Raw genomic sequence first — 15,738 nt, forward strand, 5'->3', positions numbered from 1 at the left:
AGCAAACAACAAGATTGTTTTTCTTCTCCAAAAAGGGAAGCAGTTCCATTTGACGTTTCCTGTGCTGTGAAACTGTGACATCACTTTTGAGAATATTCCATTGCTTTAGCTGAAACCCCAGAATTTCTGCCTCATCCTCTGACAGGTCAAGGTCTCTAAGAGATCACTCAATTCCGCTTGACTCAGTCTGTATAGTGTATCATCTTTTCCCTCATCAGGGTCACGAGATTTGGAAGGCTTGTTTTGTACTTCTTCTTTTTCTAGCTCCACACTGGCTTCATTTTCTACTTCAAACACACAATTTTTGGGTGGAGTAGGAACTGGTGAACTATCTGAATGTAGAATGGGTCGATTAGAAGGTAGAAGATTCAGGTCTGAACTGTTCTTCTTTTCTTCATAGACAAAACTGCATTTATAGCTGGAGTTAAGCAGAAATAGGAGTCATCTGCATGGTTTGTAGGCTTCCACCAAACCGTAGGCACAGCAAAAGCCATAGACATATATGTGGAGCCCAGGACTTATCCCGGTCCACTACTTTCATACCAAAATAATGCAGATAGACAGTAAGAGGCATCAGATTGCATTTCTGCAAGGGAAATGTTATTTCACCACAAATGTAACAAAAATTATTCACCTTATTTACATTTTTTCGTGGGATTTTTACGAGATTTACATCACAAAAGCTCTCTCAAACCAGAAATTTTGCTTTAATTACAGCAGAAACATATTGAAACATATTGATATCCGTACCAAAGGTATCCCAAGTACTATCCTCTCCTGTGGATTCTGTCTCCCCTGCAGAAAGTATGGAATTTGCCATTACTCATCCACTTGACTGCAAGTGACATTTCACTGGTAGATCAAGGAGTGCTTTACAGGGTACAGGGACCAGTGAGGACTCAGGGTGTTGTACCGACCCCACTAATCAACAAGTTTGAGGGGCTGTCTTTCACTGAAACAAACTGGGCCTGTGGAACTAACTTCACCTGTTTCGGGAAAACCTGTTTTGTCTGGGGTCAAGACAATGCAAACGCGAAAGGGTAGGGGTCTATTAATCATTGGCAGTTCAAACATATGGCGAACGATGGTACCTCTTAGAGAAATGGCAGCAAGAGACATGAATGGGCATCATGTGCACCCACTGTGTATGCCAGGTGGCCTTATTCAATATGTTGTAAAGGCTATTTCAGCAGTCACTGAGGGAACAGGGTGCGACCAGCTGCAGGTTGTGGTGTGTGTTAGAGCAAGTGTCACATGTCATTGGGCTTCTAGGTCTACTTGGATCATTCCAGCAATTGAAAGAGAAGGTTGAGAAGACCAGTCTTGCACATGGAGTTTCAATGAAGCTCAAAATCTGCAGCATTGTCACCAAAATAAATCATGGCCCCTTGGTTTTGTGTTGAGTGGAAGAACTGGACTAGATACTTCGGAGGTTATGTGACAAGCTAGGCTGTAACATCCTGGACTTGCACCACAGGGTTGAGAACTGTAGGGTGACCCTAAATGGGTCAGCTATGCACTACACATCAGAGGCTGCTAACCAGGTAGCCGACCGAGTGTGGGGTGCACACAAGGGTTCTTTACATTAGGTGACTCTCCAGCCAATCCAGATAATGATAGTTGTAGGAAACCCAGAAGTATGAGTGTAAGACTGAAAGAAATGCCTCTCACACGTGAGAGTATTAAATTCCTAGTGGTTAACTGCTGAAGCATTCACAACAAAGTTCTGGAGTTTGAAGTGCTCCTGAAAAGCATTGAAAAGTACAGAAAGCTGGTTAATACTTGAAATTGATAGCAGTGAGATTTCTAAGGAAAATTTAGTTGTTTATCAAATGGATATGCAAATTGGAAATGGAGGTGGTGTATTTGTAGCAGTAAACAAGAAACTCAAATCCTTCTAGATAGAATTGAAATTGCTAGTGATATTGTTTGGGGAAGACTCAGTATCATGGAAGGGCATAAAATGGTAACTGGATCCTTCTATTGCCCAACAGACATATCTCCTGAGAGAAAATCTCAGTTCACTCGTACTTAAGTTCCCCCAAACACAGTGTAATCATTGATGGAGACTTTAATCATCCAACAATCAACTGGGAAAATAACAGTTTTGTTGGTGGTGGGTGTGATAAGACATCCTGCGATGACATTACTGAATGTCTAATCTGAAAAAGCTATCTAGAACAAATAGTTTGGCGTCCCAATCATGATTTACTGTATTTACCTGAGTGGAGGGTCTGAATCAGGGGCTCAGACGGTTCTGCGACCGTGTAGGCTGCAGATTCCTCGACTTGCGCCAAAGGGTGGTTGGGTTTCGGGTTAAGTTGAGTAAGTCAGGTGTCCACTATACGCAGGAGGCGGCTACACGGATAGCAGGGGCTGTGTAGTGTGGGCTGGGCAGTTTTTTAGGTTAGAGGGTCTCGGGAAAACACAAGATGGGCTTCAGTCACAAAGGGTGCAGGCTGAACACAGGAAGAACATAGATACAGGAACCATTGGTATAACAGTTGTAAATTGTCATAGCTGTGTTGGGAAAGTACCAGAGCTCCAAGTGCTACTAGAAAGCACTGATGCTCAAATCGTTATAGGCACTGAAAGCTGGCTAAAACTGGATATAAGCTCAGCCAAAATTTTTGCGAAGAACCTAACGGTGCTCCGAAAAGATAGGCTAAACATGGTTGGCGGTGGCGTGTTTGTTGCTGTTAGAAGTAGTTTAACTTGTTGCAAAATTGAAGTAGATACTTCCTGTGAATTAGTATGGGCAGAGGTCATTGTTGGCAACCGGAATAAAATAATAATTGGATCCTTTTACCGACCTCATTCCAAATTAATAACATAAGCGTAGACCAGATGTGGCTTAAATTCAAAGAAATAGTATCGGCAGCAATTGAGAGGTTTATACCAAATAAACTAACAAACGACGGAGCTGATCCTCCATGGTACACAAAACGGGTTAGAACACTGTTTCAGAAACAACGAAACAAACATGCCAAATTTAAACAGACGCAAAAGCCCCACGATTGGTGATCCTTTACAGAAGCTCAAAACTTAGCGCAGAGTTCAATGCGAGATGCCTATAACAGTTTCCACAACGAAACTTTGTCTCAAAACCTGGCAGAAAATCCAAAGAGATTCTGGTCGTATGTGAAGTATGTTAGCGGCAAGAAACAATCAATGCCTTCTCTGCGCGATAACAATGGAGATACTATCGAAGACAGTGCTGCCAAAGCAGATTTACTAAACACAGCCTTCCGAAATGCCTTCACAAAAGAAGACAAAGCAAATATTCCAGAATTTGAATCGAGAACAGCTGCCAACATGAGTAATGTAGAAGTAAATATTCTCAGAGTAGTGATGCAAATCAAATCACTTAATAAAAGCAAGTCTTCTGGTCCAGACTGTATACCAATTAGGTCCCTTTCGGAGTATGCTGATGCAATAGCTCCATACTTAACAATCATAGAACCGTTCGCTCGATGAAAGATCCGTACCCAAAGACTGGAAAGTTGCAACGGTCACACCAATATTCAAGAAAGGTAGTAGGAGTAATCCACTAAATTACAGGTCCATATCGTTAACGTCGATATGCAGCAGGATTTTAGAACACACATTGTATTCGAACATTATGAATTATCTCGAAGGAAACGGTCTATTGACACAGTCAACACGGGTTTAGAAAACATCGTTCCTGTGTAACACAACTAGCTATTTATTCACATGAATTGCTGAGTGCTATTGACAAGGGATTTCAGATCGATCCCGTATTCCTGGGTTTCTGGAAGGCTTTTGACACTGTGCCACACAAGCGGCTCGTAGTAAAATTGTGTGCTTATGGAATATTGTCTCAGTTATGTGACTGGATTTGCGATTTCCTGTCAGAGAGGTCACAGTTTGTAGTAATTGACGGAAAGTCATCGAGTAAAACAGAACTGATTTCAGGCATTCCCCAAGGTAGTTTTATACGCCCTTTGTTTTTCCTTATCTATATAAACGATTTGGGAGATAATCTGAGCAGCCGTCTTCGGTTGTTTGCAGATGACGCTGTTGTTTATCGACTAATAAAGTCATCAGAAGATCAAAACAAACTGCCAAACGATTTAGAAAAAATATCTGAATGGTGCGAAAAGTGGCAGTTGACCCTAAATAACGAAAAGTATGTGGTCATCCACATGAGTGCTAAAAGGAACTCGTTAAACTTCGGTTACACGATAAATCAGTCTAATCTAAAAGCTGTAAATTCAACTAAATACCTAGGTATTACAATTAGGAACAACTTAAATTGGAAAGAACACATAGAAAATGTTGTGGGGAAGGCTAACCAAAGGGTGCGATTTATTTCCGTGTTAAGTGAGAGTATACTTTTCCTCGGAACTGTAAAACTTATCAGTCTTTTGAATGGTTATGGTTTTATACACGGGCGTAGAACTTTCCGGCACTTTAGAAAACGAAACTCAGGGAACCAAACACATTTTGGGAAGATGTCTGATGTGCAGCAACATGTACACTTCACATTTTCATATTACGAAAGTATAAATTCGAATTCCACCAAACACTGCATGTTACTTTCTGAAGCACTGAAATCGTGATTGCGATGCACTTTTGTAAGCCAGTCATAGCTCACATCACGTGATCTCACCAGCCGATGACAGCGGATGTTCAGAACATAGGACACGTGATGTAGTCGGCCAAAAGATATAGGTGTTCATTCTTTCAGCGCACTGTAAGAGATTGGAATAATAGAGAATTGTGAAGGTGGTTCGATGAACCCTCTGCCAGGCACTTAAATGTGATTTGCAGAGTATCTATGTAGATGTATAAGACGATGCCAGATAGAAAAAGATGACATCCTATTTTTTAAGAGGCTCCTTTTTAACGTATTCTGACTAACCAAAATTACAAATTTTTGTTAAAACAAGGTATCTGCCTAAAAAGTTACCATAACGCCTATTCTAAACTTAGGCCATTATTGGTTGTTTAAGTTTTGCTAATATATGGAGAAATAAAGAAAACAAAAAAATTGCTTGCATTAATTTTTATCTTCACTGCCTCTTTTGTTTAGCCTGTTGTGTGTGATATCGTTATTTTTAATCACTGCCGTCGTCGTCATCACCCTAGGGCACCTGTGAAACTCACGTATCCAGCAGCTGACACCCTCCCTCTCCCTCCCTATAATTTAAATCAAAGTTCATGGTGAGAGTCAACAATGTTGCTGGAACAAACACATAAGTACGCCACTGGCCCCAGTCTAGACTTTTAGCAGCTCTTGCAGAAATATAAGCTATTGTACAGTATTTGACCAGTTTCATAGTCAGTTAAATTCAGAGTACAAATGGAGTCAAGCAAACTGCAGTTTACAAATGGTAGATGTTTATAAGAAGCTCAAGAACACAGTATAGATCCCCATGGCTGGTTGCAAGACTGAATTTGCTGCCCACTCACCACTCCCCTCCCCACACTCATTGTTGTTCTCAGTTAAGCTTGTGTCGCTGTTCCCCCTCCAAGTCTTCCATAGTGCTTTGCTTGAGCCACAGTGAAACATGGATGGTTTTATCTTCTAGAGTGCAGGTCATATGCAGTAAAAGCAACTGATAAATAAATACAAGTTCGCAATCATGAATCAGTCTAACTCTCAAACTTTCGATCATCCTGGAATATATTGCTGTCTGTTGATACTATCTCCACAATATGTCTTTCTGCTACAATTTATTCTTGCAATAACGACTGCAGTCATTTGTTTCATTTGTTAGACATTTAATTCTGGATTAATTTTCTTTCTCATTTTTTCTGTATGTTATCATCTTGTTCTAAAGCTGGTGTAAAGTTTTCCCCAATGTTGTAATACATGAACAGGTACCGAATATTAATTTGCAATGCACTTTGTAAATCATTAGTTTCTCATGACCAAATAAAATACTAACTCGCGTTCAGAATCATGTAATGGTTCTTGAAGGACATGACTTTCACCTTTGAAATGTTACCTTTACTTAAGACGCAGCATAAACGTGTATACAGCATCCATACAGGTATGGGAACTTCTACTGGAAACCTATTCAAGCACAACAAAAGTTTGTGAGTTGATAGAATTTAATGCTATTTCCTCCAGTGTTTCACAAAAATGTCAATTTTTTAAGCAGAGCATTAGACGGTTGTAGTGCCTAGTTGATAGTTTCCACATGTCCTTTCATTGTTCTAGTGCCATGAGTCAACACATGATGGACTGAAAGAGACTACTGCATAACAGGTGTAAAGTAGAGCTTAGGACCAGATAGACATATGCTGAATGAAATGTGTTTGGCTGTCAAGAGAGCAATTTGGGAAGCCTTCAATGACTACCGTAGCAGAATATTGTCACATGATCTTTCACAGAACCTGAAGAAATTTTGGTCATATGTAAATAATCAAAGTTAATGTCCAGTTCTCAGTGAATGAGACAGGAACTGAAACTAATGGTAGGAAAGCAAAAGCTGAAATGCGTAACTCTATTTTCAAATGCTCCTTTATAACAGAAAACCAAGACAATATGACCCAACTAAATCCTCATACCACTGAACAAATGACATAAATCCGTACTGGTGACAGTGGTGTTGAGAACATCTGAAATCATTAAAACTGAACAAAGCTCCACGGCCCTATGGAATCATTACTTGATTCTATACTGAATTTGCAGCTGAGTTAGCCCCTATTCCAACAATAATCTATCACAGATCCCTTGAACAGAAAATTGTGCCCAGTGGTTGGAAAAAAGCACAGGTCACGCACATCTATAAGAAGGGTAGCAGAAGTGATCCTTGACAATGATTTGTTGTAGAAACTTTGAGAACATCATGAACTCAAACATAATGAGATATCTTGAACAGAATGAGCTCCTCCTTGTAAATCAGGATGGATTCCGAAAACACCAGCCATGCGAAATTCAACTCATACTTTTCTTACTTGATATACTGAAAGCTTAGGATCAAGGCATTTAGGCAGATTTGTGACAGGATGAGAACTTTTTGATAGCACTCAGCATGTTATTTTGGGTGGAGAGCCAATGTCAAATGTAGAAGTAACTTTGGGTGTGCCTCAGGGAAATGTGTTGGGACCCTTGTTGTTGATGTTGTATATTGATGACCTTGTAGACAATATCAACAGTAACCTCAGACTGTTTGCAGATGGCACAGTTAACTGTAATGAAGTATTGTCTGAAAGAGGCTGCATAAATATTCAGTAAGATCTAGGTAAGAGTTGAAACTGGTGCAAACATCAGGAACTTGATTTTAATGTTCAGAAATGGAAAACTGTGTGCACTACACAAAATGAAAAAAATGTAGGATCCCATGACTAAAATGTCAATGAGTCACAGTTGGATTGGCCAACTCGCACAATATATGGGTGTAGCACCTTGTAGGGATATGAAATGAGTTGTGGGTAAAGCAGGTGTCAGACTTTGCTTTATTGGTAGAATACTGGGGAAGTGCAATCTGTCTATAAAGCAGAATGCTTACAAATAACTTTTGTGACCCATTCTAGAATATTGCTCACATGTGTGAGATCTGTACCAAATAGGGCTAACATGGGATATTGACATTATACTGAGAAGGGCAGCAAGAATGGTCACAGGTTTGTTTAACCTGTGGGATTTACAGAGATGCTGAAGAAACTGAACTGATAAGAATTTTGAAGACAGATGTTATTCCGAGACAGCAAATTTTCTTGACCTGGCTTTAAATTATGATTCTACAAATATATAACCCCTTACAAAGGGATCTTGAGGACAAGGGACAATAATTACGGCACACACACACACACACACACACACACACACACACACACACACAGAAGCATTCAAACATTCATTCTTCCCACACTCCATACACGAATGGAATCGGAAGAAACCATACTAACTGGTTCAATGGGACATACCCTTTGCCACGCACTTCACACTGATTTGCAGAGTATGGATACAGATGTAGAGATCATCCCTAACTCCTATGTAACACAAATAACAATTAGACTTTCCTTGGAGAACTAAATACACAGGGACACATGTAGTCCCACACTAAAAACTTTAGCCATTAGAGTGACACATTGTTAGAAGCGAGTACATGTTTTGGGATTCCACATTTCTGCTGCAGTATGGATAACAGGTGTACCACAGTGTGCATCTGAAATGGAGTGGCAACTGGAAATCTACTTCAAAGTTGAGTGTGTGGGACAGTATGATTCTTGTGGACACAATGTCACACAGACACCCTATAAAATTCTGGTGGTAAATAGAATGCCGGTCCAGCCGTGGTGAAATGATGCTGACGGTTTGCGCAAGGCTGTACCAGACATGGGTGAAGCTGATAAATAAGTCCAGATCTTGCACCATGTGATTTCCATCTTTTCAACAAGCTGAAAGAGTGTATTAAGTGAGGAGAGGGGATTTTCCAACAGTGAAGCCATTCACACAGTAGTCCTCGAATGGCACAGTGACCAAAAAGTGGTCTGTTATCATCGAGGAATTGAATGATCGGTAGAACGTTCTGACCATTGCTTCCACAGAATAGGTGAGTATATTGAAAAACAATTGTCATGTATCCAGAATGAGCACTTGCCTGCAAAAGGCAAAAGTCCCAAGTTCGAGTCTCAGTCTGGCACACAGTTTTAATCTGGAAGGAAGTTTCATAACAGTGCACTCTCCACTGCAGAATGAAAATCTCATTCTGGAAACATCCCACAAGCTGTGGCTAAGCCATGTCTCTGCAATATCCTTTCTTCCAGGTGTGCTAGTTCTGCAAGGTTCACAGGAGAGCTTCTATGAGGTTTGGAAGGTAGGAGACAAGGTACTGGCAGATGTAAAACTGTGAGGACGGTGTGTGAGTCGTGCTTGGGTATCTCGGATGGTAGAGCACTTGCCCGCGAAAGGCAAAGGTCCCGAATTCGAGTCTCGGTCTGGCACACAGTTTTAATCTGCTAGGAATTTTCAACTGTCATGTATCTGTGTCACTTTGCAGTGTAGTGCAGCATTCAATTACAGTTACTTGGCCTACCATAACAACATTAACTTACATTTTGAAGTCTGCTTGTATTGTATGAGGTACTGGGACTGCAACCAGACATTCAGCAGTTCCTATTTTTCAGTCTGGCGAAATGGCTCCTTAACGATGTTTGTGGAGGACATGGAGACAGGTAACCTTTTTAAGCAAAATTATGTTCTGACTGGAGAATATGTTATGAAACAGCAAAATTTTTAGCTTTCGGAAGTAATTAACAAGTCTGGAAGAAATTTTGGGTCCTGAGAACTCCAACAAGCCTCATACAGTCATTACGTATTGAATGCCGACTCTGGTTTCTTTGAAATAGTACTGTTGGGCTTACGAATTTTCTTCATAATAAAATTTGGAATGGAGATCACAGTTGTAACATCTCATAAATATTGAGACAATCAGGTACAAAGAAATATCTCAGATGGAAAATAGAAGGAAGTGACTGTGTCCAAACAAGCATTCCAAAATTTAGATGACACCATTAAGATTTGAAGTTTTCTTTTTACAATGAGTCAATATAACTACATCACTTCACTTCAAAGCACATATGAGAGCAAGTTAGACAGTCAATACTTCTACTCAGACAATAGTCAGTTTTTGTATGAGTCCATACGCTGTTTCTTAATTTATTTATTAAATGACAAATAACCTCCAACACCACACATACAAGTACTTAATGGTAAATAAGTCAAAAACTATCAACAACTTACAATACTGAACTACAGAAACACAAGTATTTGTTAAAATGGATCAGTCTTTACCAGAGCATGACACTTCATGGATTACTAGCAAAAATTATCATTTTCCCACTGTTTATTTTCAAGAACAATATATTAGTTGCTTGCTTATGTGTTAAAAATTCATTAATGCCATAAATAGCAACACAAACCTGCTAACATTGGAACAGAATTAAAAAATAGTAATCACAATCTTATTTTAAAGTGACCTGTATTTTCACTCAAAATAATTTTCACTAAGAACTATGGATGACTAAGCAAATTCCAATGAAAATTAATTAATCAATATTCTAAATGATTAATGGAAAATCTCATATAAAGATGTGAAACAAATACTAACAAAGAGATAGAGGGGGTGGCCAGTACTTACCTCAGCTCAGTACAGCCGATAGATACACAAAAAAAACAACCGAAAATTTACGTTCCTAGCTTTCGGAACAAATGTTCCTTCATCAGGGAGGAGATAGGGGAAAGAAAGGGAAGAAGGGAAAGTGGATTCAGTTACTCACAACCCAGGTTATGAAGCAACAGGGAAAGGAAAACAGGGAGGGTAGCAAGGATGGAGGCATGGTTATCAGAGGGAAGAATATCTTTGGCTTCCCTCTGACAACCATGCCTCCATCCTTGCTACCCTCCCTGTTTTCCTTTCCCTGTTGCTTCATAACCTGGGTTGTGAGTAACTGAATCCACTTTCCCTTCTTCCCTTTCTTTCCCCTATCTCCTCCCTGATGAAGAAACATTTGTTCCGAAAGCTAGGAACGTAAATTTTCGGTTGTGTTTTTTGTGTATCTATCGGCTGTAGAATATCTTTGGCTTCCCTCTGACAACCATGCCTCCATCCTTGCTACCCTCCCTGTTTTCCTTTCCCTGTTGCTTCATAACCTGGGTTGTGAGTAACTGAATCCACTTTCCCTTCTTCCCTTTCTTTCCCCTATCTCCTCCCTGATGAAGCGACATTTGTTCCGAAAGCTAGGAACGTAAATTTTCGGTTGTGTTTTTTGTGTATCTATCGGCTGTACTGAGCTGAGGTAAGTACTGGCCAGCACCTCTATCTCTTTGTTAGTATTTGTTACTCAATATTCTGTTAGCTCAATTTTAAATCTACTTACTTTTCAGGATAAAAAAATAGAGTATATACATATCAATACCTCAATCTTCCTCAGTAACAAGGCTTTCTTCTCAATGTCTTTCTTTATATCTTCTTCTAGTTTGGTGGCATGATCCTGTTTGTCCTTTATTTGCTTGTTAAGTGACCTGAAAACCATTATTAGCTCTGTTCAAACAAAACATTGATGTCACACCAAATTAATACGTAACACCATTATAAAAGGATAGTTGCTACTCACCACACAGCAGAGATGCCGAGTCACAGATAGGAAAAAAAAAAAAAAAAAAAAAAAAAAAAAAAAAAAAAAAAAAAAAAAAAAAAACTGTCACACAATAAGCTTTCGGCCAACAAGTCCTTTGTCAAAAACACACACACACACACACACACACACACACACACACACACACACACACACACACACACACAAACACAAACACACACACACACACAAACACGACTACAGTCTATGGCAGCTGAAGCAGTACTACGAAAAACAGTGCAGGAAGAGGCTGGGTAGGGAGAGGGAGGGATGAAGGGTAAGGGATGAGGTGGAGAGAAGGTAAGGCAGCCAGGTGCAGCTAGGAGGTTAAGACAGAGGTCAGGGGTGGGAAAGGAGAGATAGAGGGCTGTGTAGTGTTGGAATGGGAATAGGGGTGAGGTTAGATGGGTAAGGACGATAACTAATGATGGCTGAGACCAGGTGGGTTTCGGAACGGTTCAGAAAAGCTGCTGGTGGTGGGGTGAATCCAGATGGCATAGGCTGTGAAGCAGTCAGTGAACTGATGAATGCCGTGTTGGGCAGTGTACTCGGCAACAGGGTGGTCCACTTGTTTCTTGGCCACAGTTTGTCAGGGGCCATTCATGCAGACAGACAGCTTGTTGGTTGTCAAGAAAATATTTGAGGATCAAGGTGCTTTGGAGAAAGTGAGATTAGCATGTAGTAATAAAATAGGTCCATTTAGTCTAAGACCTGAATGGTCATCTGGCGTTCCTTGGCATAAGTACTCTAGAAAAAATCGATTCAAATTTGTAACTTATTCCAAACCCGAGACAAGTGCTGACATATCAAAAGTAAAATCATGGACAGATTTGGAAACTCAATGTCGAGCTGAAAATAAGATATTTCAAGGTGTTAATCCTTTTTATATTGGTTTGGAAATTGCTGGTGATGAGCCTGCTAAGAATGATGTAGTTCAAAGTGAAGTGAAGTATGTAACGTTTGTTGTTAGAAATAGAGTGTATATGACTTTTTGTAAGCGCAAGGGCACAGTAACATTCTGAATAAAGATTGTTATTTACAGCTAATGTCTGCGTTGGCATTTTTTTATGGCAACTGGGACCATATCAGAAACTATCCGGACGACCTACGCCTCGCCTTCCTTGTTCCTACCAGTCAAGAAAGAATTGATGAGCTAGCAATTACATTTTATGGAAACAAGATTAATTATTCAGCTGCTGTAATTGTACTGGAAGAACTTTGGTATTATAAGCCAAACCTTGATGATTTAATACGGCAATTCAGGGAATTGGTTTCACGGGTATCCCTGCCTCTCATGAGATAAGTAATGTTTGTGATTGGACTGGAGTAGGGGGTGGTTGGAGGATGTATGTGACAGGTCTTGCATCTAGGTCTATTACAGGGTTCAAATGGCTCTGAGCACTATGGGACTTAACATCTGTGGTCATCAGTCCCCTAGAACTTAGAACTACTTAAACCTAACTAACCTAAGGACGTCACACACATCCATGCCCGAGGCAGGATTCGAACCTGCGACTGTAGCAGTCACGCGGTTCCGGACTGAGCGCCTAGAACCACATGGCCACTGCGGCCAGCCTCTATTATAGGGATATGAGCCATGAGGCAAGGGGTGGGAGCAAGGGTTGTGTAGGGATGGACAAGAATACTGTGTAGGTTTGGTGGGTGGCGGAATACCACTGGGGGGGGGGGGGGGGGAAGAACATTTCTAATTTAAGGGCACGATGAAAGATAGTCGAAATTGGCGGGGAGTGTAATTCAGTTGCTCCAGTTCTCCGTGGTACTGAGTCACGAGCAGAATGCTCCTCTGTGGCCAGACAGTGGGACTTTGGGAGGTGGTGGGTGACTGGAAAGATAAGGCATGGGAGATCTGTTTTTGTGCAAGCTTGGAGTAGTAATTACAGTCTGTAAAGGCCTCAGCAAGACCCTCGGTGTATTTTGAGTGGGACTGCAAGTCGCAGCAGATGCGACAGCCATGGGTGGTTAGGCTGTATAGAAGGGACTTACCGTTGTGGAATAGGTGGCATTTGTCAAGGTGGAGGTACTGCTGGTGGTTGGTATGTTTGATATGAGTAAAACATTCTCGGTTCTTGTTGCATCAATTCAGGATAAAATCTCAAGCTTTCGAAGATAGCCTCCATCGTCTTTGTCAGTAGCAACTGACTGTCTTTACTGCTGCTGTGGTGGCCTTATATAGCCTGTGGATGGCTTCTGATTGGTCAGCTTGTGTTTAATAGGCGATTATATACTACCGTTGCAGACGGTGTCAATGTCTGCCCTGGTGTTACCACTGCTTCCGTGGGAATGTAAACACTGCAAGGAATGTCTCTGCTGCTTCTCTGCATCAAGCACTAATTTCCATGCACTGCTTAGATAATATCTGCTATCACAGTTAAAGTTCTTTTGGCTCATTCTTATTTCGACAGCCTGTAGTGCCCCCAGAATTTTATGAAAGTCTGGAGTCACTTGTTCCCAGCCGCTTCAAACACACGTTATTTCGTAGTGGGTTGTAGCATAAACAGATACACACTACCGCAGAATGTTATTTGTGCAGGCTAACCGAGAAAGAAGAGCAAAACCGGGCCAACAAGTGATGCGCTCGGTTGCAGCAAAGAGAAAAGAAAAACTTCCGGCCCAGAATTCCGCGGATGAATTTCATGCACGAAAAACATTGGTGATTGTTGTGTGTTGTGGAGAGACAACGGAAGGAAAAAAAAGATTATTATTAATAGTGACTTGGTCTCGAGCTGACAGACGTGTATATTAGTATTGTATCATTGAGAAAAAATGTTATTAAATTTGGTTGAATTCAGTCATGTGCGAATGCCCTCAGAAAAAGTGGGCTTACTGTTTAAAGTGACAGTGAAATGATGCATTAAATTTTGAATATAGAATATGTTAACAGCAACTGAATTTTGAGAGAGTCTTTATTTGGACTAGATAATAGGATTTTGGAATAGTAGATGAATTTTCACCTTCTTCAAAATAAAGAATCTTCGGAGAAGAGTTTGATGCAAGCAGAAGACACCGGAGCTGCGGGGAAGCTGAGCCTGTATCTGGCATTCAAGTAAGTTCACACTGATAGTCCAATGAGCGTGGCTCTAAGTTTTAGAGAAGATACAACGGGGCACCGCATAATGTGGCGACCAATAAAGAAAGGACCTGTGAAGAAGGTGGAAGATTAACGAAATCAAGTTGAAAAGATTGATGAGTGTTGCCATAGCAATGAGTAACAGTGACCAAGATTGGAATATTTATCAAAAGTTGTCCTGTTGGTTAATGGTGATAGAAGCAAGGAAATCGAGTAGAACGAACGCCACAGTCAATCCATTAATTCACAAATGTGCCGCCGCCGTTCACGAATGCCACCGCCGCCGTGTACAACGCCGACGCAGCCGTATACAACGCCGACGTCTACAACGTCAATGCCGCCGTCTACACCAACACCAACACCGCCGGTAGCAGATCGTCAAGTCACACCGGGTGAGCGAACTTTTACTTTAGTTGAATTGTGCAGTGTAAGACTTGTGAGTAGGGGGTACTGTGAATGTTGACTCGACTTACGGCTAAGAAGAATAAGATGGAAGGGGATAATCAACAATCAGAAGAGCATGTTGGTGCTATGGGGATAGGAAACCCAGGACCTGATTTGGGTGAATTAATGAAGTTTATCAAAACTCAGTTTGAGTCACAGAACACAAGACAAGACGAACTGAAGGCAGAATTAAATTCTAAACTAGATTTACAGAACTCAGAATTAAAGTCTAAACTAGATTTACATAACACTCAAATGCAACAACTCAAGTTAGACTTGAAGAAACAATTGTCTGACTCTCTAAGTGAAAGAGTGAATATTTTGTTTAAAGACTTAGAGGAGAGACAGGAGAAAAATTTACAGGAAATAGCCCGGAAATTAGAGTATGATGTCAACTGTAAATGTAGTAGGCTAGAAACTAGAATCAACGAAAATTTTGATTTCTTGAAAGATGTCTGTAAGGTCACATATGATGTGGTTAAACAGGAATTAAGTAACATTAAAACAAATGTACATAAACAAGATAAATTGCTCCCATTTGTTCAGGCGCAAATTTCAGGAGTTAGCTCACATTTAGAGACTGTAGAACAAAATCTCAAAGAAAAGTTAACTACAACCGAGTTGATCAATCTAACCGGTATAGAGGAACAGGTGGATGAGCTAACAGAGCAAAAAGAGGAAGAAAAATTAAGCGTTGACATTCCTTTGCCTATAATGACCTCTGAATTAGGTCGTACTAAAAAGACTTAGATAACCTAAGAAGGGAATTCAAAATTATTCAGGAGAAATTTGAAAAAGAGTACAGTGTCTCAAAATCTTGTTCTAAATAAAGAAATAATTAACAATTTCCAATGGGGATCGAATTCAGGCTTTTCCTGACAGTTCCCTAGGTTTAAAATAGACGGGGAGGCACACCCCACCCATTTCCTAAAACGATTTAATCAGGCCATGCCTAAAGGTTGGGGGAGGCTAAGAAAATAGAATTTGCGATAGGTTATTTGGAGGGTGAAGCTTCAGAATGGGGCACAGTAAACAAACAGAACTTCATGTCCTGGGAAGACTTTCAAAGAAAATTTAAAGAAAAATATTGG

General features: G+C 40.5%; 1 protein-coding gene across 1 annotated transcript in view; it reads right to left on the reverse strand.

Annotated features, from left to right (window-relative positions):
* The window catches only part of LOC124792692 (structural maintenance of chromosomes protein 3), a 205,756-nt gene that overhangs the window by 105,072 nt on the left and 84,946 nt on the right, over positions 1 to 15,738 (reverse strand). The window contains exon 11 of the mRNA XM_047257959.1: positions 10,897 to 11,002. Within this exon, the coding sequence (XP_047113915.1) occupies positions 10,897 to 11,002 (106 nt within the window). The remainder of the gene's footprint in view (positions 1 to 10,896; positions 11,003 to 15,738) is intronic.

Source organism: Schistocerca piceifrons, chromosome 1 (assembly GCF_021461385.2).
Source record: "Schistocerca piceifrons isolate TAMUIC-IGC-003096 chromosome 1, iqSchPice1.1, whole genome shotgun sequence".
In the NCBI taxonomy this organism is placed as follows: Eukaryota; Metazoa; Arthropoda; class Insecta; order Orthoptera; family Acrididae; genus Schistocerca; species Schistocerca piceifrons.